Raw genomic sequence first — 27617 nt, 5'->3', positions numbered from 1 at the left:
CTGGACACACTTTCCTCATTCCTGAAGAAGAGCTCATGCCCGAAACGTCGATTCTCCTGCTCCTTGGATGCTGCCTGACCTGCTGCGCTTTTCCAGCACACATTTTCAAATGTGATACAGTAAACAATCTTAGCAGGATATGTTGGTTTCTGTTCTTTGATATGTAAATCCCAGAAATTCTTTTAAATTACATTCTCAAAATAACGCCGCTTTTTAAACAACAGGTGTGAAGTCTGTGTCCCAATGCTATGTCAGACTGACAAACCCTCTGTATTGCTTTAGAGTTTTCATGAATTCATGTAGTTTATGAACAAAATAAAATGTAATTCTGCAAAAACAAATTCACCCCATTAGCTTATATATGCGCGCATGTAGGAGCGACAGATTGAGTGTGCATGTGATAGTGTATGTAAGTTTGGTTAAGTGTGTGATAGGGTATGTGAGAGTGCATGTGTTGGAGAGTGCAGGGGGTGTACATTTATGCATATGTGAGAGAGAGAGAGAGAGAGAGAGAGAGAGAGAGAGAGAAAAAATAGTGCAGTGGGGTCACCTGTAGTGTGACATGAACCCAAGGTCATGTCACACTATAGGCCATTCCCATAGTTACCAAACTGTGCTATCAGCTTCTGCTCAACCACTCTGATTTATTGCTTGTCCTGAAGTCAGCCTTGGCAGATGGTCACCCAAAGGTCCAAGGCCACTGAATTGTTCCCCAATTGGTAGGAAACACTCCTGCCTGGTGATTGTTGTGCGGTGTCCATTCATCTATTGTCATAGTCTCTGCTCGGTCTTGCCAATATACTGCACCTCAGGGCATTCTTGCCTGCAGTGCATGACATAGACCACAATGGCCGAGTCACACAAGTTCTGCCGCGTACATAGTGGGAGGAGTCCCCACGTGTAATGGTGTTACCATGTCAATACTCTGACACATCGTGCTGTGGCAGGGTTGTACAGTATTGTTGTCCTGAAGGCTGGGCAATTTGCTACAAATCACGATCTGTTTAAGGTTTGGTGGTTGTTTAAAGGAGAGAAGTGTTTGGGGGGGGGGGGGGGAGGGGGAGGGAAAGAGAGGAGGTCTTGCCAAGGTGTTCGTCCACATCGATAATGTGTTGCAGGCTGCGAAGAACATGGCGTAGGCATTCAATACCTGGGAAATACTGGTCAACGAAGGGTACATTGTGTTGCGGCCTGTGTCGGTCTCCTGAGGAGGTCATTACAGTTTCTTGCTGTAGCAAGTCAGAACTGGCGGTCGATGAGTTGAGCAAAACTGCATGAATCCATCTACAACTCTAAAACTATACAGAGGGCTTGTCAGTCTGACATAGCATTGGGACACAGACAAACTTCACACCTATTATTTAAAAAGCTGAGCTATCTTGAGAATATTAAAAATCACAACCAGGTTATAGTCCAACAGGTTTAATTAGAAGCACTAGCTTTCGGAGCGCTGCTCCTTCACCAAGTGGTCCACAACCACCTGATGCCGGAGCGGCGCTTCGAAAGCTAGTGCTTGCAAATAAACCTGTTGGACTGTAACCTGATTTTGAGAGATTGTTAACTTTGTACACCCCAGTCCAACACCGGCATCTCCAAATTATATCTTGAGAATGTAATATAAAAGTAGTTCTGGGGTTTACATGTCAAAGTACAGAAACCAGCATATCCCATTATAAAAGAAGAAAGTTTTAATCTAAGATTGTTTACTGTATCACATCTCCAGAACACTGGACTCCTTTGGCTATAAATTCTGTGAGCATGATCTTAACCTCCACAACCACCTGATGAAGGAGCGGTGTTCTGAAAGCTAGTGTTTCCAAATAAACCTGTTGGACTATAATCTGGTATTGTGTGATTCAATAATGACCTCAAACACATCCCCAAAGTTACAGGAGGGCTTTCAATCTCTTTCCATACTAAAAGAAAATGTACAGCTGGTTATAAAAATCTTGACCTGGAGCAAGCCGTACACCCAGCAGAGCAGGAAGCTGCTTGAAATGTCACTCACTTGGTCCAACTTATTGTCTTGCATAAACAGATCAAGCAAGAGTTGGTTTTCAAAAACCTTGGTGACCAGCGCACAGAACAAACATTGTTCTTAAGCTAAGTCTGCCATCTTATGGCCATATTTCCACATTGCAAATAAATGCAAAAGAAGCAATGTTCCCAAAAAGAAATTGGAAATTATATTTAAAACAGTCTAATTCTATTCAAGCAAATACTTTTAAAGTAAGTAGTGTATGAAATGAATGGGAACACTTTAACTACATCTTGGTTTCATTTGGCAATATACAGATGCACAATATAATTGCAGGCTTTGAGTCCACAAGGAGTTCTGGTCTGAGGATCCAATATGCCATGCTTATTTTGCTTGAGAACTCTGATATTTTAATAGTTGGGCTCAGGGGTGCACAAACAGATGAGAAAGCATAGGTTGAACTCAGCTCACGTTGAAGTGTTCTAAACAGCGCTCTCACTGCTCAGTTGGTTAACCACGAGAGCAGGAAACTCTGTACTTGCTTATAAATACTATTACATCATTCATTTTCTCATATTCATTAAAAGATACACAACCTGAAATGTTAACGCCTCTCTTTCCACAGATGATGCCTGATGCGCAGAGTTTGGGCAGAATTTTCTTTTTTGATACAAGAGCAGGAAGCCCTCCAACTTGTTCCTTGAATTGAATGGAGTTACCTCATCCTGATTTCACTCGGAGTATGCTATGAAGTTTCGTAATATATTATTATTTCAGAACTTGATGGAGGAAAAGGATTTTAGTTGCAGTTATGAACCTCTGACTGACTTTTCTTTTAATAAGAAGTCAAAGTAATTTTGAACACCAAGATCAAAACAGTATTTCCAAGAAGTTATGAGATTTCAGCCAAATTACCAGCAAATCACCTAGGGAAATAACAGTCAAGGTGCTTGCTGACTTGAGTTTTACAACCTAATTTGACATGAGGAAGTGGAGGAAGCAGGTCCATGCAGCCACAAGAGGTCAACAGCAGCAGAGGTGCTATTGATAGCATTGAACATAAAACAATACAGCATAGAATAGGCCCTTCAGCCCTTGATGTTGCACCAACCTGTAAACTAATCTAAGCACATCCTCCTACACTATCCCATCATCATCCACGTGCTTATCCAAGGATTGTTTAAATCTCCCTAATGTAGCTGAGTTAACTACATTGACAGGCAAAGCATTCCACGCCCTTACTACTCTGAGTAAAGAACTTACCTTTGATATCTCTCTTAAATCTAACACCCCTCAATTTGTAGCCAAGCCCCCTCGTACAAGCTGATGTTATTCTAGGGAAAAGACTTCCACTGTCTACCCTATCTAATCCTCTGATCATCTTATATGTCTCTATCAAATCCCCTCTTGGTCGTCTTCTTTCCAATGAGAACAGACCCAAGTCTCTCAGCCTTTCCTCACAAGACCTTCCCTCCAGACCAGGCAACATCCTGGTAATTGTCCTCTGCACCTTTTCCAATACTTCCACATCCTTCCCAAAATATGGGGACCAGAATTGTACACAATGTTCCAAGTGTGGCCACATTAGCGTTTTGTATAGTTGGGGCATGACATTACGGCTCTGGAAGTCACTCCCTCTACCAATAAAACCTGACACACCGAATGCCTTCTTAACAGCACTATCAACATGGGTGGCAACTTTCAGGGATTTATGTACATGGACTCCAAAGATCCCTCTGCACATCCACACTACCAAGAATCTTTTCATTCTGCCTTCCTGTTATTCTTCCTAAAGTGAATTGCCTCACATTTTAGCTGCACTGAACTCCATTTGCCACCTCTCAGCCCAATTCTGCAGTTTATCAATGTCTCCCTGCAACATTCTTCCACACTGTCCACTACTACGAGTTTGCAGTGTTATCTGCAAATTTTCAAACTTACTATGCCTGTGTTTAAGTCATTTATAAAAATGACAAACAGCAGTGGTCCCAAAACAGATCTTTGTGGCACACCACTAGTAACTGGACCCCAGGCTGAATATTTTCCACCAACCACCACTCGCTGCCTTTTGTTTTAAACAGAAAGCCAGTTTCTAATCCAAACTACTAAATCACTCTCTATCCCATGCCTCTGTATTTTCTCCAACAGCCTACCATGTAGAACCTTATCAAAGGTTTTACTGAAGTCCATATACTCATTAACTGCCCTACCCTCATCCACGTTTGGTCACCTTCTCAAAAAACTCAATGAGGTTTGAGAGACATGACCTGGATGTAGGTGAGCTGGAAGGTTTGTTTTCAGACATTTCGTCACCATATTAGGTAACATCTTCAGCGAGCCTCTGAATGAGGCTTCATTTGGAGACTCACTGAAGATGTTACCCACTAAGGTGACAAAATGTCTGAAAACAAATCTTTCAGTTCAGCGAGCAAATGTATATCCAGAACCTCAACCTGAGCAACAAATCTTCTCAAAACTCACTAAGAGATGACCTGCCCTTGACGAAACCATGTTGACTATCTGCAATCAAATTGTTGCTTGCTAGATGATTATAAATCCTCTCTTATAATCCTTTCCAAAACTTTTCCTACAACAGATGTAAAGCTCACTGGTCTATAATTACTTGGGTTATCTCTACTGCCCTTCTTGAACAAGGGCACATTTGCAATCCTCCAGTCCTGTAGTACTAAACCTGTAGACAATGACGACTCAAATATCAAAGCCAAAGGCTCCTCCCTGGCTTCCCAGAGAATCTTTGGATAAATCCTGCCGAGGGGACTTGGCTACTTGCACTCCTCCTAGATTTGATAACATCTCTTCCTTACTAACCTCGATCCTTTCTAGCCTAATACCTCATATCTCATTCTTCTCCTCTATAATATTGTTCTTTTCTTGAGTGAAAGCCGATGAGAAGTATTCATTCAGTACTTCTCCGATCTTGACAGGGTCCACCCACAACTTCCTACTTCTGTCTTTGACTGTCCCCATTCCTACCCTTTTTATTCCTCACATACCTATAGAAAGCTTGAGGGTTCTCCTTTATTTTAGCTGCTAAACACTGCTCATATCCTCTCTTTGCTCTTTACTCTCTCTTTAAATCCTTCCTAGCTAATCTGTAACTCTCCATCGCCTCATCTGAATAATCTTGTCTCATCATGTAAGATGCCTCCTTCCGCTTAACAAGAAATGCAATTTCTCTAGTAAACCATGGTTCCCATATCACTTCCTCCCTGCCTGACAGGGACATACCTATCAAGGACACGTCATATCTGTTCCTTAAACCAGCTCCACATTTCGATTACCCCCATCCCCTGCATTTTGCTACCCCATTCTATGCATCCTAAGTCTTGCCTAATTGCATTATAATTACCTTTCCTCCATTGATAACTCTTGCCCTGTGACATGTACCTATCCCTTTCCATCGCTAAACTAAAAGTAATTGAATTATGGCAATTTCCAGACAGTCAAGTCTGTGGAGAAGTGTTGAGAAATCTCCAGAAGTTAAAAAACCATGTGGGTATCAGAGAGGAAGGCATTCTGTAAGGTGGAAGACATAAGTTTAAAGAACCCACATAATGAGCTGGTTTAGCAAGTTGTTTTAAGGTCTCAGGGAAACACAAGTGAAGAAAATAGCCTGGAGTGAATGCTCAGAAATGTCATGAATGGAAACCAATTTTAGTTGCGTCAGTTCAGCAAGAGAGAAAGCAGTTCATTGCGCCACTTGCACAACAGGGACAAAGGTTGAGTGCCTGCATAGGTATTGCTGAAATAAAAGGCATGAATTTTGCTTTCTGAAATTTGTAATGAAATTGTACAGAACTTTTGGAAGTGTAATATAGTTTGTGTTTTCCATTTTGCAATAGACATTTGTTATTTCGTTCTAAGTACATTGGCAGTTTGTGAATATGTTCCTTAACTGTCCCCTGCAGTAAATAAAACTTCAAGTCTATTAAGCTAGTCTTTTACTATGGAATCTGCTTTGTACAATATTACAGTCAGTTGGGATCATATCAACTATCAGGAGCTACAAATGGCCTGTGTATGTTTCAGTGGTAACAAGTATAAGTTACAAATCTCCTAAATCCTTAGAAGAAGCCATATTCATCTAAAAACAAAACACCATAAATGCTGGAAACCTGGAATAAGAACTGAAAACACTGGAGAAAATCAGTAGGTCTGGCCGTATCTGTGGAGACAGCAAACAGAGGTCACTACTTACCTTCTTATGATCCAATGTTCTGAAGAAGAGTAATTGAACTCAAAACGTTAACTCTTCTTTCCCCACAGATGCTGCCAGACCACCTGAGTTTCTCCAGCATCTTCATGGAATTAAACCCCAAAGACTAATGAGAGAGAGAAAAAGAAAGTTCAAGAATGAAAGAACAGATTAATTTAGGAATATTTTATAATATAGATAACTCAAAAACAAAGCTCCAATAGCATTGTCAGGTCCAAGCATTGTTATGGGTCAGACCAAACCCCCTCAAAACCTATCAAGGAGATAGCCATACCCCCACTTTTATTTAAAAAATAGTGTAAGGCCCTGCGTTCAAGATGTGATTCAATTGATCAAACTTCTAGACTAAGCAAAACACACTTGATTCTCACACCATAGTAAAATACAAACAAATAAATAAAGAATTGGCATAATTTTAACTATTCAAAAATGGGAGCAGATGGCCTAATGGTTACACTATCAATCCAGAAACTCGGTTAATGTTCTGGGGACCAGAGTTCGAATCCTGCCATAGCAGATGGAAGAATTTGAATTCAAATTTTTTTTTTTAAATCTGGAATTTAAAATGAACCCATTGTCAATTGTTGGAAAAACCCATCTGTTCTCTAATGTCCTTCAGGGAAGGAAATATATCTTCCTCACCTGATCTGGCCTACATGTGATTCCAGAGCCACAGCAATGTGGTTGATTCTTAAATGCACAATGGGCAATAATTGCTGGGCTAGCCAGTCATACCTTGCTCCCATGAATGACTTTTGAAAAAAAATTGTATTTAACTACTACTCATCAACTTTCAATATAGCAGCATCCCATCAACACATCTTTGGCAATGGCAAATTGGGCAAAACAGGTTTCCCTGACTTTGCCTCCATTCCAGGAGAAGGAATACCGACAGAATGAATCTTGCAGCAGAAACAGTACTTAAGCTTTTGCAGCAGCAGAGAGAGAGCTGGATCTAGCAGCTTCAACTACAAAATCCTACTTCAACAATTAAAAGCAAAACTAAAACTCGGGTTTGAGAGTGTGTGATTTCACCCACACATGCTTTTGTCTAATTAAAAAAAACCAAAGCCACTTAACTCTGCTTTTCATGAAGCATACACTTCAGCACAAGTTTACAATACCCCTCTTCAAGAGAAACAGGACAGAACAAATCCCTCTTAAAGGCACATATCAGCACAACATTGCTGAGTAACTTTGTTGTAACCATACATTAAAAGTATTGGTAAATCAAACACATACATTTTCCAGAAGGATTAATTGAAGCAGACAGAAGCATGCTTAGCCTAAATGCACAAACCAAATTATTAACAAAATTCACTGGCTGAGTCCAGCTAGAACTAGAACTGATTAGAAGCCTCAATAGAAATGTGTTGACAATGGAAGAGTTTTCTAAAATTTTGATATACATGTTGTAACTGTACTTCAAATATGACTATTTGCACAAAGATTGCAGATTAGGAATTGGAAGAGTGACAATGTTTATAAAAAAGGTAATGAACCAAAGTTTCCCTGAAGGTATCCCCATGCTCAACCAAAGAAAAGGCTAACCATCTGGTTGCAGTTCTTGGCCTTTCCTGACCTTGAGAGTTGCAACTTGGTCGACAACAACACTGAGGTTACCATTCATTTATTTGCTTTCTCTCGGTAAATAACGTAACTTCATTTGGCACTTGCAGAGTTTGGCTGAAAAATGGAACAAGTGCATGGAGAATGCTGTAACAAATATAAAATTAGCAATCCACAGCACATTGTACCAAGATGTGTGTTTACTTTGATAAACTACATTTATTGCACTGATTTCAGTCAAGCACAACTGCATTACTGCTCTGTTATGTACAATACAATTAATACCTTATATCTTAAGTTATTATACATCTTACAGTTTAAACCTGAAGTTTAATCTTAAATGATTGGCTTTTGTCTGGTTTGACTAGCATTTGAAGCCAATTTGATTTATCTTAAACACTGCAGCATATTCATACCTGAGATGTTATTGTGTTGCACACTTTGAAGTCCATCCATATTGCATGCAAAGAGAATAAACATCAAAATCAATTTAATATGGTAGAAAACTAATCAGACACAAGCAAATGGGATAAACTACTCCCTTTAATTAGCATAGAATGATATATTACATTAATCTCATTAAAGACAGTATACCTTTTTTCCTGTGTGCAAGATTGTGCAAGCTCATTAACTTAAGTTTGTAAAGGCTCTAACAGTTCCAAAGAGAGGCAGTAATACAGGTGATACAGTTAACAAAGTTACCTTCGGTTAATTTAAGTATAACAGTCCCACTCATGTTCTGAACTGCTAACTGTAAAATATTTATTGTTCTTTCCTGCTGCTTCAGGATATCAGAGATATGATGGTGTACGCTTCTGCTGCTGTTTGGTCCTCACTAATGTGCTTTCTGGGTCTATATGCTTATCAGAACACCTTTTAATGATTGAAGTAGTTGCAAGTTTTGTTCAAATAATTTAAGTGGCAGCCTCCCTATATTTCAAAGCAAAGTCTCTAGAGATATAATTAATGACTCAAATACAAACTGCAAAAGAAAGCAGTATTAAAAGCTTGAAAGTATACCAGACCAAACCCCCAATTTAGAATGAATATATTTGCAAAGTGTTAAAAATAAATAGTTGACAATTTCATCTTCACAAAATCTAATTGTAAAATAAATAAGTCCCAATCCCTAAATTTCAAATTGTGTACATTTAGAATTTCTTTTGCTCTAAATCAAAGTCTACTCTTAAGGTAAGGAAAACATAAAAACCATATTTTTCAAACATTAATTTCATTACAATATTAATTATTATTCAAAAGTGCAACTACAAAACAGGTTCAGATTCTTGAGTAAGTCAATTATCAGAGAGAGAGAGAGAGAGACACACAATTACTCTTTAGCAGAGTTGAACACACTTTCAGCCACCTTTCCTCCATCCCCACAAAAGATCCTAGTTCACAATTTTTGTACTATTCTGAAGTGTGCCCCAATAATGCAGAAGTTCTGAAGCTGCAAGGCACTGACTGGTCTGTGACATGAGGGAAACACTAATGTTATAGGACATCGAGTAGGCCAAGAGGAACTTTAAGTTTTGAAAAAGAAAACCCTTTTGAATCTGCCTTAAATTGTTCAAATTTAAAGCATTTTGCAGTAAATTACTTAGGTCTGACAAGTTGTTCATGTGATCAAAGAAGACATCCACAGCTACATAATGTTCACTGCACTGATACCGCTCAGCTAAAAGTAATTTACTTTGTTTCAGGTTTCTAACTTTCAGGCTGAGCACTGCAACAGTTATGTGGGATTCTGACTCTGAAGTGAGTAATCCAAGATTAGCAGTACCCCAGAGATAATATATTATTTGATCATGTATCCAAATATTGTCACCTGATACATAATAGCAAAGCATTTAACAACCCTGAAACTCAAACTTAATCACATCAAAAGAAAAAAAATTAAAATTACTTTTGGTAATTGGATACAACTCCAAACAGTGATCACCTGTTATCTGTAGGGTTGGAAGAAAGCTGTGCTTTGTAAGCAAAAACAAATACGAAAATGTCTCACGGCTGTAATCAGGTAGGTATATGGCTTTATCTCTGTAGACCATACTCAACATGAAATCTTCAAACACATTGCCCTAATGAACTGTATGTTAGCAGTCATCACGTGATCTTGATCAAGATTTTGTTAAATGAATCTTAGTTGTGTTGATATGAGGAGATTCATATCGAAAGTTAACATTGAATACTTAGGACTGTGCTTTGCAATATGGCAGAACAAGTTTCTTTACTCCAGACTGACATATTGAAATACCTACTTCCCACATCAACTATATACACAGATAGAACATTTTTATATATTTTGCAAAGTTTCTCTCAATTCAGATACTTAACTTGATGAGAATTATGAAATTTTAACTTATTGCAACAACAACTAGAGGAATCTGTCGCACTTTGGCGATGAAGGAAAAGCACTTGTTTTTCATTGGGAGGAGATATCGGGTTATACAATACCTTCACACAAATTCCCCAGAGGTTTTCTACTCGGGTGATACATCCAACAGATTCCCTTTTAGTGAGCTATTATTTGGTCAGCAGGAATTAGCATCATTCTTAATCTTAGACCGTAAACCCAAATTGCAACAGTACCATTTTTAAATTTTAAAAATGGGACTAGGTCTCTGGTTTCAAGATAAAGAAAAAGGACAGGTATAGTCTACAACAACTAACAATAGACAGGTTGAGGCAAGCAACCCAAGTTGGTCTCTGCTGGCCTACAGACTCAAGATGATCAGTTTATTTCAGGCTAGTTTTGGATCAGCACAATGGAGACCATCTTCTCTCAAGTTACTTTATTTTTTAAAAAACTATGAACAGTCAGGTGAATTTACATTAAAATTACTGTCCCTGACCCAGAATAATGCTCCCTTTTTAATAAAGAAAAAACCCACAGCAAATCAGTGTTATAAATGAAACTTAACTTATTGAAGCTGCCATTATTTAATTCTACCTTTTTGTTAGCCATTTGTAAAGCAGTTTAAAATATAATAATTTAAACCCTTATATAGTCATTTTGTTTCCTAGAAATCTGAATCACTTCAATTTTAAACTGGAAATTGTTCTTGGAAAACCTAAGTCCCAGTTCTGGTTATGCTTACTAAAAATCGTTCCATAAAAGGTGATGTAAGCGTGAGTCATTCATGTTCTCTGTTAAATTTTACCTGTTGACAAAGGCACTGCTGTCAACTGGAAGTTTCAGCTACTGTAAGGTATTAATGTGATCTGGTTTAATCTTTCCTGTTCCTCCTCCATCATTTTCATATCCCTCAGATCTCACTTTCTGTTTTAGCCAAAAAAGTCACGGTTGCAAAACTGTTCTTGGAGATTAGCGCAATTGTGGTCCAGATGTTGAAAAGGGTGCTTCAGCAGGACGTGAATGATGCTTGCACCACATCCCATATGCACAGGGAACAAATTCTTGAGAGTAGTGGAGTCCAAATGGCAGTCAAGGCTAGCATTGAACTGCAACATTTAATTGAGAGCTCAACAGTTCACTTGCAATTTGCTTTTGTCTTACAGCTTGTTTAGCCTGGATCATTTGACAGCAGTATTCAAATACCAATTCCTTGCATTCCCCTACTAAAACTGGTTTCCTTACTCTGAAAGGCTAAGTCCAGATCCACCTTTTCTGGATCTATAATTCTGCCACAAGAGAACAAGTTGAAGAACTGCAAAATGTGGGAACCAGAAGATACTCTCGCTTGTTTATAATCCAAATGAAACAGCTATCCTGGTAAAAGCAATTTAAAATAAAAGGCATTATTTTCTGAAGAATTTTGTAAAGATAACCCCAGCAACTAAAACAAATACAGTCCTATGTCACTTTACTAATAAGTTGGTTAAATACTAATACTTGTTTCAAACATACACCAATAAGGCTGCAAAATTAGGTATGATACCCTGATCTAAAAGTCGTCCAAATTTTGGAAATAACAACAATGGGTCAAAAATATATCATAGCAACATGAGAGGGTGACCTTTTCAGATAAAAATGATAAACTACAGCTGAGGATTCTTCACCTTGGGTTATGACATGCTCTATGTTGTCAGTAAATTTCTTTCAGGGAAAGCATGATTAGTCAAATGCACATAACAGGTTTGGCTTGGGCACTCTCTCAACAATCAGCAAAAATTAATTTCATTGAAAAAAAGTTCAGATAAAACTGGCTGTCATTTATGCTTTGTGAAAAGGGGGGAAAAGAATAATCACCACTGCACATGGTTGAGGCCCCAATTCAAAATTCATGCTGATCAAGCTAACACAAATAAGAGATGTCATTTTCCTACAGTACACTGTCAACGTTTTGAAATACCTGAAAAAGTGTGGTCCCTTTTTGCATTGCTGACCTGTTGACTTTACACGACAGAAATATATAAAGACCTGTTAGTAAATTTGATTGTAAAGATGCACTGAATCTATTTTTTTAAATGCCTCCACACTATCTACATTTATGATACAAGAGGAGAAGATTCAGTCTTCAGATCCCTTCCCACAAACAGTTGGTGTAAATTTTTTCACTTTTCCTAACAGTCTGCCATGCAGGTGGTGTTCTGCATCACTTGCGATCATCAATGGTTTTAATGAATTCAACTGCTGCTGTGAATTGCATCCACCAATAGGATTCTTCTCCACCAAGCCGGTTGGCATAGAAATTATTGATGTACTGAACAGTGGACAGCAGGCAGGGTGGGTTAGCCTAAAGGTACAAAACAAGCATGAATTAAAAGCATATAAAAATCAGGATGGAGAAAAAAAAAACATCTACAATATTTATTTTCATTTGATAGGGATTTTCTAACTTGTGCTGGGTAGGAAATAGATATACAATAAAACATTCAGGGGGTTTCAAATACATTAAAGGTGCTTTATATCACCTGAATACATCATCACCATCAGACAGGCTGCACTGTTTAGTAATGCCAATTAGCCTAAAGAAGCTGTTATTAGCACTGTAGAATCCCACAGGATTAATGACACTGACTCTTCTGCAATATACATTAAAACAATAACCTTACTGGCAGATAACATTCTTATTCAAAAGTATAAGTTTGTAATGGATTGAATAGCTATGTTTTTCCCACATAGAAAGCACCTTTTCTACCATAACCCAAAACTGGTCATAAATGTTTGTGGTTTTCACATATTTGCAGTTCCAATGTTAGACTTTTTTTTTTAAAAAATCAAATAGACTAATGCTCATCTTCACTGAAAAGAAATTCAGTCAAAAGAAATTAAAGTAAAACAAAGATATAACTAGCCAAAAATAATTTTAAATCCATAAATTGGGAAATCATAAGGCAATACTCTATATGGGAAGAAAAAAAAATTAAGTTTCGTAGGATGTTACATTCTCTGCTGGCTTTCTGAAATGAAAATTCCAGTGACATTTGCGGTGGCTGTGTTATAAATGCATTGCTGTACAAAATTGATATTCATCTGATGGCTCACCTTGATAAGGACAAACACAAGAACAGGAACAAAGTCATCAGCCCCAGGGACTGAGTCCTCATTGGCCAGGCTTAACAGATTCATTATGGTGGAGCACATTCGCAGGATACACTGAACCTTATCTCTTGGGGTCTTGTATGCATTGATTGTTTGAATCTCTGACTGTGCAGATGGCCATGGTGCTTCTTTTAAATACACCTAAAATGAAGACAATGTGTTACATACACAATGCCACATTAATAAACAATTAAAACTGAAGTGAGCAATTGAAACACGTGTGTAGCGCAGAAAATATTAAAGTGGTTGTCGTATTACCAGTTACAGAAATACATCAAAAGACTACATTCTGCAGATATCTCAGCAGATGCACAGAAAGGGTTAGAAAAGGTTTGCATAAAAGAATTGCAAAATACCAGACTATAATAGATAAAGCTTTATTAGTTGTGTGAACTGAGGCACTGGATTGTACACTTCATTTTGGTGGCAGAAAGGACTGTCAGGATTAGTCTCCCTTTATAGATGGCATCACATCTCCGTGAATTAGGTTGCAACTGACAACCTTTTGGAGGAAGGATTGTAAAAGGAGACAGATGAACAATCATACAAGGTTCTATTCTAGATGTTCACCAGTTTTAGCACTTTGTTGTCAATGGTGAGAGATGCTTGCAGGTATTATCCAACAAAAGTGTACATCAAAGATTGAACACTTACTGATCACAGAAAGATGATTACATCAGTCAAAGGTAAATAATTGGCAAGAGTGGAAATTAGTAGAGATGATACCACAACACAGTCAAGTGTCAAATCAGTTTGGACTTACAGGGTCACCCAATCATGAAGTCCACTTGACTTAAACATCACATCACACAATGAAACAGCCACCATGTGATCTTAGCTGCTTAATGCTCAATGTTTGAAACTTCATTGTCAGTCACGGGAAGAGCAGGAAAATGGAATTGCAATGTGCAGAGACCAAAGATCCACCATCTCCTGACGTGCGTGTCTCTCTCTTGCACCTTTTAGATTAGATTAGATTACATTACAGTGTGGAAACAGGCCGTTCGGCCCAACAAGTCCACACCGACCCGCCGAAGCGAAACCCACCCATACCCCTACATTTACCCCTTACCTAACACTACTGGCAATTTAGCATGGCCAATTCACCTGACCCTGCACATCTTTTGGGCTTTGGGAGGAAACCGGAGCACCCGGAGGAAACCCACGCAGACACGGGGAGAACGTGCAAACTCCACACAGTCAGTCGCCTGAGGCGGGAATTGAACCCGGGTCTCAGGCGCTGTGAGGCAGCAGTGCTAACCACTGTGCTAACCACTGTGCCACCGTGCCGCCCACCCTTGTGTTGTATCAAAATGAAACTGAAATTTGAGAGCAGGGCATGCTTGTTTGCTGACAGCAAGCAGAGCGGACAGCAAAAAAAAGAGAGGGGGTTTCAGAAACCAATAAAGCTTCGTCAAAAGAAGCATAGAGCAAACTGCTCACTACTATATTTGGGCTTTGTATGGATATTTGTTACGAAGATTTGACAGCAAATGTTCACAGTCCAAACTACTGGCTAGAAGAGGCAACTAATTAGGTTTTATTTATACAAGTAAAAGCACCAGTAAATGATTAGTTAAATCCCAAAAATATAGCCATGGTTTTGACTGAGTCAAAGCTCATTGTGATTGGCCAACATCAAGAAACCCAGTTCACAGGCACATTTTTGGTTTATCACAGTACCAAGGAATACAAGGTGTGGAATCGGTGTTGGAGCAGAACAAGCTTGAACAACTTTGAGGTCTGCTTCTGCTGCAGCAAATAAACCTTGTTCATTTCACGAATGGCTTATCTCTCCACCATAAATGTTCCCGATTCACACACTACTTCAATGTGCACAAATTTCTGAAGCTCAACAGTCAATCCATGGTGCACAACTTAGAGCAAAATGCTCCATTCCACCAGCTGCACTCCTAGATTCCATTTTACTTTTACCAATGTAAAACATTTTGTATAGATCTGTAAATGAGATTTAGACACTGCTCCACCAGCATTTAAAAATACTATTCTCAAGCCCCTTTTGCAAAATGATCTAATACATCATTTTTAAAATGGTGACATGTTAAGTACAGTAATCTAAGGAAATTTAGTATTGTTATTACCTCTGGAATTTGAAGTGCGCGATGATTTGCACTGACAACTTTACACAGACGCTGAATGTGTTCATTGAAAAGCCTGGCAAAAAAGAAAATCAATTACAATGACTAAAAGTTGGGACTTTAAAAAAGTTCAAATGCAATTTAAATTGCTGAAACAATAACAACTTGCATTTATATAGTGTATTTAAAATGGGAATATTGTAAGGTACTTGCCAAAAGCAGAATCATAAAAACTGACACCAAAGCAAAAGAGACATGAGAAGAGGACAAGTAAGTGTTAAAACAAAGAGGTGGCTTTTAAAGATGATCCTAAAGAAGGAAAGCAACTGAAGAGATGGAGCAGTTTGGAGGAAGAATTCGAGACATGGAATTATATCAATACATATTAGAATGACCACGAGAAATGTGTGGTTTTCTTAATTTAAGACAGTCCAAACTCAAAAATATTAAAGTGTGAACTAAAATCCAAATTACTTCAGCAGTCAAGTGCTGAATTTGTCAATTGTCAAGTACTGAATAGCTACAGTAAAGAAAAACCTGCGTATACATACATACAGCAATTTAGCACATCAAAGCACTTCATTTACAATTAGTTGTTTTGAAGTCCAGTCACGTCCAGGCCAAATTAAGAAAAGTTGTTTTCTGATTACCAGAAAGACACGAAAGATATCTGACATTTTCTTTCTCCTCCCATTGCAATGTCCTCATATTTATTTCTTTTTCTATATTTCTGTGGTTTGACCCAAACTTAGGTCTGTCTTATAGAAAGTGTGACATCCCTGTGAATTTAATTTTTGCATAAATCCATGTCCTCTCAAGTCTTTTACACATAGAATTTCTGGACTCCACTTGGAGTGTTCTTTTTTGGTTGGCAGGAGTAAACAAAAGCTTCATTTTGCCACAAGTGCCAATCACTTGACTGAATTTCATTCATATTAAATGGTGCACATTGCAGTATTTTACTTCACTACTGTTTCATTGAGAGTAATGGCTGCTATCAGTTATGTATAGCTAATGTGCTGAAATTAATGATATATTATATTATTATTTGGCAATTTTGTTTTAAAGTGGACAGAATCATGTATAGCTTTAAGTTTGATTTGTATTTCTATATTGTGGGGGTTAAGGAAAGACCTTAGTTTCAATTTTGAATTCTGATGTGGTACTGAGACGCCTGAAGAATTTATTTACATGCATGTAAATGCTGTTGTTTAAACAACACGATGTGAACAGTTCAGGGCTTGAAAAAGCAAAGAGTAGGAAAGAGATAAATTGAACTGTTGTGGAGCAATAAAGTATCGTTTGATACTGGGAGACAGAAATAAACCAGTCCTTTTAAAAAAGGCAGGATCATCCAAGAGGTGCAGGTTTCTTTGACCTTAGAAGCAGATCACTCAAAAAGAACTGCAGATAACAGGAGTAGTGCAGTTTTGCAATTTTCAGGTGAATCAAGGCGGGAGAAAGTAAGTGCTTTAATGTTAATGAGACAAAATGCCAGAAACAGAAAACTCTGGAACAGGTATTTAAGGAATCAACATTAACAAAAAGTGAACTATTACCCAGTTAGATGAAGGATTTCACGAAAAAACATTGACTGAAGAAGCTAGCATCAAATGAATGTAGAGGTTTGCCAGAAAGAACCTTACAGCTCAGCAAGCAAACTTACCTCCAGCATCTCAACAGATCCGGCAGCATATGTGGTGAGAGAAGTGTCAAAGCTGTGATCTTTAACTTTGTTTCTCTTTCCACAGATGTTTCCAGACTTATTGCATGCCTCAATGATAATGAATGAAGAGCACAGATAACGAACTATTGGTTTTGCAACTCTAAAAATAATTTGCGAACACTTATTAAAAATATCTATTTCCTTCTGTTTAGCGATTTTACTGTTTTTATTCTGTGGCAAGCCGAACGATTGAGCATCATTACATGATTACCAGACACATTTGGGTTGGACTCCGCAATGTTTTCATTTTGTAAATATACTCACTTAAGACCTCATTTTCAAAATTTTGCTCACAATTACATATTGTTACTTACTGGTCACGTAAAATATCACCATCCTGATTGGGATAGAAGGCAAGTTTGAAAATGCGGTTCATAACGCTACGCTCAATTGCCATTTGTGCATCCTGGAGCTGTTCTTCACTGGCATTCTGCCAGATAACATCTTGCGCCATAACTCCATACAATGACTGCAAGAATTCTTCTACTAAGGCAGTTTTGTCATCTGCTGCGGTGAGATTCTGAAAATCTACGCAAATAAAGTGAAGTGTAGAAACAAATATTTAAAAGAAAACAACTTATACTGAAATGGTTTCTCTTTATTTTCACTCATCATCCTAGGGAGATACTAGTTTTTGCTGGCAGTTTGGAGGCAGTGGTTGCCCTCCATAGCTTTGACTTATTCATGCATGAGACAGAGTTAGAATGTTATTTTGCATGGATTCTGGTTGATTTACAGCAAAGGTTAGTCTTTTTCCTCCCTAGTCATACAAGACCAAATGGTGTCCCAGTTTTTCCACAATTCAAATCAACTGATTCAGTGAAATTAAATAACTGCAAATGGTAGAAATCTGAAACAAAAACAAAAGTACTGCAGAAACTCAGCAGGTCTAGCAGTACCTGTACAGAGAAGTACACAAAAAAACAGTAAACATTTCAAGTCCAGTGACCGTTTGTCAGACTCCCAAAGTTTCTTTTTTCCTTGTACAGGTGCTGCTAGATCTGCGAAGCTTCTCCAGCACTGTTTGTTGTAACTGATTCAGTGAGTGTGCTTCTGATCTGCATGACTTAATGATATAAAGTGGAAAGCTTGGAGAGTCAGAGACAAGCAGGGGTGCAACGTCTAGTGTCTTGGTCAATATTTACCTCTCATCTATAGAGACAATGATTTTCTGTTAATTTTCACATAGCTCCTTATGGGATATTGTTTTGTGCAAATTGACTTTTTTTTGGTAGCCACAGAGTTTTGGAAATGCAGAGGTCATTAAAAAAGTGCAATACAAACACAGGTTTAAGTTATGGAATCTCTCTTTGTGCCCCAAGACCAGCTAGCCCTACATGGTTCAGCCATTTTACTTATCACACTTGATCACAAGGGAAATTATAACTTATATGAATGTTCAATTTCAAGTTGGTTCATGTTAATTAAAGATTTGGCAGTGCCAATGTTGGACTGGGGTGTAAAAGATAAAAATCATGCAACACTAAGTTATAGTCCAACAGGTTTATTTGGAAGCACTAGTTTTCAGAGCGCTGCTCCTTCATCAGGTGACTATAATCTGGTGTTGTGAGATTTTTAATTATGTTAATTCAAGGGAGACAGTCACAGCACAAAAACAACTAAAAAGCATACATTAATACTGATGGCCCGTTGAAAGGACGGTATATTACCTTTAATAAATTCCAGAATATGCTTTTCCCTGCTTTCAAGCAATAGTCTCACACAGACTGTAGTGAAGTATCTGTTCGCAACCTCTTTGTCTCTGAGCACTCTTTGTAAGAGTCTTTCAAGGTGGGCTTGAGTAGTCTGGAGCCCTTGACGGCACCGTGTCAAGTAAGCAATATATGGAGCTCGTTTTCTTCAGCAGAAGGAATAAAATCATTTAAAATTCAAAAATGTTGCCAATCAAAAGCATCAATTCATTGGCAATTATGCTATTCACTATAACTGAAATCAAATGCAAGGTGCAGCAACAAAAGAAAGATTTGTAAGATAGCTCTCAAGCATCAGGGGCCAGAATCTTCCCAATATAATAAATGAAAGATGTTTATTGATTACTAAGACAAGCTAAGTGGGCGGCACGGTGACACAGTGGTTAGCACTGCTGCCTCACAGCGCCTGAGACCCGGGTTCAATTCCCGCTTCAGGCGATGACCTTGCGGAGTTTGCACGTTCTCCCTGTGTCTGCGTGGGTTTCCTCCCACAGTCCAAAGATGTGCAGGTCGGTGAATTGCCATGCTAAATTGCCCCCGTAGTGTTAGGTAAGGGGTAAATGTAGGGGCATGGGTGGGTTGCGCTTCGGCGGGTCGGTGTGGACTTGTTGGGCCGAAGGGCCTGTTTCCACACTGCAATGTAATCTAATCTAATTGCCACCTCCAATCTATGGGAAAATCACAAAGCTAGCTCATTAGTATTTTAAGTGTTAGTCATTCCAGTGTTGTGTGAAAACACTGTTTTAAGTGAAAAGTAGCTTCCTTTTCGAATCATTTCCACTGGGAAAAATCACCAACAAAACCCATGATACAACAAAGATTAGTGATCGGTCAACATTTTCACCACTGTTAGGATGTCAAGAATGCAGAGACGGCTCCTTAGACAATTTTCTAAAAGAGGTGCTTTTTTTAATATTCACTTTCACAGACAAGTTTCTGGTTTAACCATTCCCATACCAAACATTAATTCTTACAGTATCTGTTAAAGAACTTGTTGAAATATTTTACCTGTAATCCTCAGCAATGGCAGCTAGTAACTTGTTGCAGGTTCTACTGTCAAATCTACCAACACAACGCATGGTTTCCTGAATCTGTGCCATCAGGTGCTTATCCTGCAAGTTGATGGCTTCGGCTAACTGAACTTTGAGAAAGCAGACAATCTCATTGTCTAAGAAAAGATAATTCCAAGAATTAGTCTTCTAGTTTTGTATATAATTAACACATAGATCAAATGAAAAATAGCTGGGCAATCAGATTAAAATACCAGTTATGAATAATTTGGGAATCACAAATGAGAAAAATGGTACATTGGTAGAAGAAATGCTTTAGTGCCAGGTGAAGATTCTTATGGAAATCACAAAAAGGAAAATTTCACACACCAGCATTCATATCACAATAGCTAAACCTGGAAGCACTTTTATAGTTAAACTGAAACAACTCTATGCTCTTTAATTATTCTCAAGTAGAAATGATTGTTTATACTTGACGAAAGTAGAAATTGCTGGTAAAGCTCAACAGGTCTGGCTGCATCTGTAGGAGAAATCAGAGTTAATGTTTTGGACTCAACCAGGAATGTTATTTCTGATTACTCTCCACTGATGCTGCCAGACCTACTGAGCTTTTCCAGCTATTTCTATTTTTGTCTCAGATTTACAGAATTGTAGTTCTTTCAGTTTATATACAGTATGTCTTTACTTTGTGCCAGAGATTTTTCTAGGTCAGGCTGAAATGTATAAACATGAGAATTACCTTCTAATTCTCCTTGATCAGGACCTCCTGGAGGGCCATTTCTGGTTGCTGAATGGCTCACTAGGGGGAATGCAATTGAGTCAGCAGAACACAGAGCCATTCGCAATTTCTTCTTTGCATCTCTAATTAGTAAAATGAAATGCAGGTTTGAGCATGGCTCTAAGCCAGTAAAAGAAAACAACGGAAACAAAACATTTTGTAAAACTCAGACTCGAACAGTTTTAATTGTTTAGTACTAGCAAATATGGCATGAACAATTAATGGTGGTCAAATTTAAATGCAAAATTAAACGTGAATAACACGTATTTGATAGAATCAGTTGAAAAGTGACAGAGCACATTGTAGTTGTAGTTGATTATCCCATCAAGTTCCTGATCTTAACGACACTACTAAAATGATACATCTCGAAGCTGTCCAAGGACTTAATTCAAAAGCCCTGGGTCAAAGTGGCTTACTTCATCACTAAGAAGCAGTCAGGAATAGCAGCAGTCTATAGGTTCATACAGAACAAACACATTCATCCCAACAGCCATATTGCTACTAGCTATTGATGCAAGCTAAAATAAATGTTACCGAAAGGAGAATGTGGAATCTTGAGTCTGGGCAGTCTGACTCGCAGAATCTGGCAGATCATCTGCTGAAAGATTTTGAAGCGTTTCATCACGTGGTGAATCATGGACACTATCATCTCCAATAGTCTCTGTACAAAAGCAAACATCAAAAATTAGACTTGCTAACATTTTAAAATAAATGTATAACAAATATTCTTCGGAAATTACTCAATAGATGGGAGGTATAGTACAGAACTACAAACAATTAAAACTGCAAGTAATTATTTAGGCTTTTTTTTTTAAAAAAGGTTTTTGCATTAGCATCTTGATGACTGTACAAGATTGCAATAGAACAATTTACTGATGTGTTCACAATCTGCATTGTCATGCACAAAGTTAGCTATCATGAACAGTGAGATAAATCTGAAAAAAGTGCCTTGAATCACATTTCAAACACCACTAACTTTCTCTTCCCCGATTGTACAGAAATGTTCTCAGTTCTCAAATGCGAGAAGCAGGTAACTCCGAGATGCGGTAAGATTTCATGTGGGTAGTTATTCTTTATTAAACAACAAGTGAATGCTGGAATGTTAGATCACTTGTAAGGATGTCATAACTGAGCCTAACCCTGCCCTCAGAGTGTTGACACAGACAGTTTTGGCAGGAGCTGATGAATGAGGTAAAAACAATGACTGCAGATGCTGGAAACCAGATTCTGGGTTAGTGGTGCTGGAAGAGCACAGCAGTTCAGGCAGCATCCAAGGAGCAGCAAAATCAACGTTTCGGGCAAAAGCCCTTCATCAGGAATAAAGGCAGAGAGCCTGGAGCGCGGAGAGATAAGCTCGATAGGGGTGGGGAGAAAGTAGCATAGAGTACAATAGGTGAGTGGGGGGGGGAGCACAGCAGTTCAGGCAGCATCCTAGGAGCAGCGAAATTGATGTTTCGGGCAAATGCCCTTCATCAGGAATAAAGTTCAAGTGTTCCGAGGCGGAAGATGAAGCGTTCTTCCTCCAGGCACTGGTGGTGAGGGAGCAGCGTTGAAGGAGGCCCAGGACCACCTCCACCGCCGCTCCCTCACCACCGGACGCCTGGAGGAAGAACGCTTCATCTTCCGCCTCGGAATACTTGAACTTTATTCCTGATGAAGGGCATTTGCCCGAAACATCAATTTCGCTGCTCCTAGGATGCTGCCTGAACTGCTGTGCTCTTCCAGCACCACTAATCCAGGCGCTGATGAATGGCAAGCTGCAACAGGAACTTCAGTCAATTTTTATCTGTTGATAAACCTAGAGACACTAAAACCAATTTGTTTCCCTTGTTGTTACACCAACTGAGACTAACAGTATAAATTAACAGAATCAGCAACCTTACTAGCCAATACAATTATGTTAGCCTCTGTTTTCACAAATCAAACAAGGGGGGCGCTAGCAAGGTTAGTTATTTTAGATTAGATTACATTACAGTGTGGAAACAGGCCCTTCGGCCCATCAAGTCCACACCGACCCGCCGAAGCGCAACCCACCCATACCCCTACATTTACCCCTATACCTAACACTACGGGCAATTTAGCATGGCCAATTCACCTGACCTGCACATCTTTGGATTGTGGGAGGAAACCAGAGCACCCAGAGGAAACCCACGCAGACATGGGGAGAACGTGCAAACTCCACACAGTCAGTCGCCTGAGGCGGGAATTGAACCCGGGTCTCTGGCGCTGTGAAGCAACAGTGCTAACCACTGTGTCACCGTGCCGCCCACATTTTTATTTGTTAAAATCCAATCATACAACCTCAACAGTGAAGCCATCTTTCAGCAAGTCACATAATTTTTTTTATTTCTTGTTGAAACATCTAAATTGTGGTGATATGTTGAGACTGATTTGAAAGTCGCAGAACAGCTGATCCAGCCACTTTATATTTGAAACTATGTTACTCTCTCAACCGTTATCAGTCTCAAAATTATACCAAGAGGCTGTCTTGATGAGTCTGACAATATGGTCAAGTGTATTTTAGTTCCTGGTTTCCCTTTGACATTTTCTGCAAATTTGCAGGGATACCTGGGCTCCCTGCACAATGACATGACAACCAGTCTATTTATAATGTAACCCATTGACATAACTGAATGGTTCAACTTTTAAGGTATTTAAATACAGAAATGTTATTGCAAACACTTTCTTGCTGATACAGGCAAATAATGAATACTTCTACTTCAGCAATGGCAAATTAAATCAAATGACATTTTCTCAACCAAACTTAACAGTAACATTACCTACCTGCAACTTCATCATTGACAACTACTTCACTGGGGCTGGCTCGTTTAATAGCACTTCTATATTTATCCAGGATATCCTCTGCAGCCTGAGCCTGTACGTTCAGCCTGGGAATTGGCTCATCTGGCAACACAGAAATAGTGTTAACAAGCAATTTGGATTAATCAAAAAATATATACATAATTCATTGCTGTTTGTTGGATCTTGTGTAAGTACTACATGTTTATTACACTGCTCTTTAATCTGTAAATGCTATGCTCAATCAGATTGAGTTTTTTTTAAAAAATGACTCCCTGATGAAAGTGCAAAAAGCAAAAGAATTAAAAATTCTTATTTTAACTGGACTTTTAAATATGAGCAAGCTTCAATAGTAGTACAGAACAATTAATAATGTACAGTGCAGTCAAGCTATTTTTCAAGATAAATCAGACCTAATCAAATATTTCTGCACCAATTTGGTATAGGTAATATCTATGCCTAAAGGTCAGCAAAAGCCGAAAGTTCAGGCCACCTTTTTCTGAAAACTATTCATGAAAAATTCTAATTGGTTAGTTAAGTGATTACATTTTATGGATTAACATGGAATTGATCACACCTTTACATAAATTTGGAAGCATTCTAGATGATTACCTGTGACTTTGCTCACAGGCAATCTAGGAAAAACTGAAAAACATGATTTTACATGCAAAGAAACTAAAGAAACATGCTCATCATACATGCACCAGTGAGCACCAAAAACCGAGCATGGAGCATGAGCATCCATGTCACATGGATTGAGAAATACAGGAAACATTATAATCCAATGCCCAGCTCAAGCATCAAAGCTCCAGGGATACAGCAAAAAGCAAGCAAAAGTCCCTGAAAGAGGTGAGATGAGATCTATGCAGAGATACCGAAAAATGAAGATGGGAAAAATGAGAGATTTGTTTTGCTCTAATTGTTACAGCTACTGATGGAGTTCATAGGGAAAATCAACATGATCACAAAGGACCATTGCTTTCAATTATGCATGCTGCTTTGAGATATATTTTTTCTATTTCAGTTTGTTAGGAAGTTGCCGAAGATATGATATTTGTTTTTAAAGGATACGGTTAAAATAAGGAAAACAATAGCAGTTATGATTCAGCAGATATACAATATAAACCAGTATGTTTCACGCCGTATTGACCTACTATTGTGTGACAGGCAAAGCATTTAATTATATAGACACTTTATTGACACCAAATTTATTTTCAGACTTTTCAAACACATTTTACTACAATTATTCCAACAATACAAATGGTTATGTTAAAATTTTCATGTTATCCTATCCAATGCCTTTTACATCAAAAATCTCAACCTTATGAAATGTAACCTTTGTACACTTTATAATTCTCTCTTCTGACTTCAATCACAACTTAAAACAGATTAAAAATCTGAATAGATACCGAAATGCTGCCTTTGTCACTTAATCAGACATTTCCTTGCCAGTATTTCTGCTGTATTGATTTTTAGCATTATAAGATGGTCGCAGCCAAGGAAGCTATTCAGGTCAGTGTGTTTTATTGCTCAGCAGGAACAATTTAGCCACTTGCCTGTCTTTTCCATGTAGGCGTACAAATTTATTTGTTTCAGTGCTTATTCAAGTGACTTGGTTTATAACCAATGGACATAGGAAACTTCTCCAAAGGAGCTGTTTCCTCCAAATATGTTGAAGAATGCCTTAAACCATACAACTACATTAATTTGAAACACTAACTTTAAATGATTCATCTCAATTCTTTGTCCTGAAACATTCAAAACCAGCTACCTATAGCTTCTTGATCACTGGATTCCTTTCAACTTAAGCAATGGTTTACCTTTTTTTGTATTAACTTCCATTTTTGGTTCATCTTTCAAATTTTGTTTGTAAGCTACACAAAGTAGTCAACTGTTTACTAAAATAAAGTTCAAGTTTTATTAGACAATGATTAGCAGTTCACCAAAATCAAAACCATTTTACAACAATTATTCCAACAATACACATCTACCAGAGTTGCATTACAATGATCATTCTTCAATTGCTTCAAAATCAACATTATTGTTCTGTTTATCATCATCATAAGCGACATAATAGCAGAGCATTTCAAAATAGGTAATCATCAAGCACAGTCATAAGGCTTTACGAAGGGGTGAGTTATGCCTGATAGAATTCATTTGAATTCTTTTAAGAGTTAACAATAGATAAAGGGGAACCAGTCGATGTAATGTGTTTGGATTTCTAAAAGGCATTTGATAAGGGACTGCATGTCAGACTAATTAAGAGATCAGTATTCAATCCCCTTAACAAAAGGAAAAAGTGTACTGGCATTGGAAATGGTCCAGGGAAGGTTCACTATGTTGGTCCTGAATATGAAGATTGAGTAAATTGGGCTGATATTCATTGGAGTTTTGAGACTGAAAGGTGACCTTATTGAAACATAATAGATTCTTAGGGGCTTGCTAATGTAGATGATAAAGAAGTTATTTCCTCTTGTGGGAGAGCCTAAGGCCAAAGGGTATTATCTCAGAATAAGGTCACATCTATTTAAATCAGAGATGAGGTGGAATTGCTTCTCAAATTGGAGTGAAACTGTGGAATTTGTTACTGCATAGAGCTACACAGGCTGCGGTGCAAAATTATATTCAGGGCCAAGATAGGCAGATTTTTAAATTGGAAATGGAATCAAGGGTGAAAGAGAAGAGAATTCTCAGATCAGCTGTGATTGAATGGAATGATGGAGCAAACTTGGTGGACAGATTGATCTACTTCTGTTCCTAGAACATACACAGTCTAACGGGGAGGGCCTGGTGACAAAATGACCCAGGGAGGAAATAAATTTAAAAAGTTAGAAACAGAAAAATAAAGTGACAATTCGTAACATCTAGTATATTATCTTAGTATTTGCTAGAAATGGCTACTTCAAACTACAGATTTAGAATATGTAGAATTTATTCTGCACCAAAACATAAAAATCTACAGAAACTGATTGTTATATTAAGACAACTTCTGACATTGAGCCATGCCTGATACAACAACTGACAAGACTCATGATATAGCACTGGATTAGTGGTGCTGGAAGAGCACAACAGTTCAGGCAGCATCCAAGAAGCAGCATAGCACTACTACAGTGAAAGTCTGTTATAACATGGATCCAAAATACAAATGTGCATGATAGTTGAAATGTAGACAGACATTACCCAATGTCAGAGGAAAAGCGATGGAGGCAAGACTTGCGGGGGAGGGGTCATGTCAAGTATATTGACGTGTATTATGCAGGACTTCAAATTACTAACTGGTTACAATTTGAAGTTGTATTAATGCAAACATTTCACTGGACAACACACTTCAGGAAGTGTATGAGACAAACTTGGACTTGCAAAAGGCTCAGACAGGCAGGCAGTTCAAATTGGGATAAATAAACCCAATGAGTTTTAACTATCTCTACTCTACAATTAAATAAGAACATCGCTAATCTGACTGTGGATCAACTCCAGTCTCCTTGGACTGTTGGTTGGCTAGGAATCTACACACGTTTTTCTTAAGGTCGTCGATTACCTTGCCTCCAACACTCTCTCGGAAGAAAAATGTTCTACATTCTCAAAATTTCTCCTCTGTCTTAATGAGGGACAACTTTTAAAAAAAAACTGTCCCTATTTCTGGATTCCCCCTCAAGAGGTAACATCCAGCCTGTCAGGTCCCCTCTTGCCCACCATAATTTTTCCATCTTTCAAGACAAGTTATGGCAAGTCACAAACTCTCCTCAGAGTTCTAGACCAAGGCAACAACCCTATATCTTGTACTCTCACCAAAAGCATTTCCTAAAACAGACGAACAAATACTGCAACATTTTCAATGAAATGTCACCAAAGCGAGAAATGACAGCAAGATTTCAGTTGCTGGAGCAAATCAAAACACCTAACTATACCACATCCCAACAATTTGTTACCTATTCTAACACACTATGGCAACAATCTGTCAAATTGCCCCTCACATCAACATGTTTTTCCTATGGAGATACCGTGACCCGATTTTACTTTGTAAGTCACAAAGTATTTTCCTTTGCTAAACTTGATAACGTAACATTTCAGAATTGTTTTAGATTTATGTGATGAACATCAATCAAGATTTACCATTGCTGAACTTGACGAAGACAGATAACTAGATGGCACAAGTCATTATAGAGATATAGAGAGAAAGGGAGAGAGGGGGGGGGGGGA

At 38.3% G+C, this 27617-nt stretch overlaps 1 protein-coding gene across 11 annotated transcripts in view; it reads right to left on the bottom strand.

The window, feature by feature from the left end:
- Nucleotides 1–8309: 8309 nt before the first annotated feature.
- The window catches only part of gapvd1 (GTPase activating protein and VPS9 domains 1), a 144995-nt gene continuing 125687 nt past the window's right edge, over nt 8310–27617 (bottom strand). For all 11 annotated transcript variants that reach the window (XM_043720194.1, XM_043720192.1, XM_043720198.1 and 8 more), the window contains 9 exons: nt 23403–23522; nt 21153–21279; nt 20580–20701; nt 19839–19998; nt 18789–18976; nt 17433–17646; nt 15396–15468; nt 13237–13434; nt 8310–12484 (listed from right to left, as the gene is read on the bottom strand). In XM_043720194.1, the coding sequence (XP_043576129.1) occupies nt 12344–12484; nt 13237–13434; nt 15396–15468; nt 17433–17646; nt 18789–18976; nt 19839–19998; nt 20580–20701; nt 21153–21279; nt 23403–23522 (1343 nt within the window). In that variant the 3' untranslated portion in view covers nt 8310–12343. The remainder of the gene's footprint in view (nt 12485–13236; nt 13435–15395; nt 15469–17432; nt 17647–18788; nt 18977–19838; nt 19999–20579; nt 20702–21152; nt 21280–23402; nt 23523–27617) is intronic.

The sequence above is a fragment of the Chiloscyllium plagiosum genome, chromosome 30 (genome assembly GCF_004010195.1).
Source record: "Chiloscyllium plagiosum isolate BGI_BamShark_2017 chromosome 30, ASM401019v2, whole genome shotgun sequence".
In the NCBI taxonomy this organism is placed as follows: domain Eukaryota; kingdom Metazoa; phylum Chordata; class Chondrichthyes; order Orectolobiformes; family Hemiscylliidae; genus Chiloscyllium; species Chiloscyllium plagiosum.
Note: the sequence above shows the minus strand (reverse complement) of the source record. Positions and strands in the feature narration are given on the sequence as shown.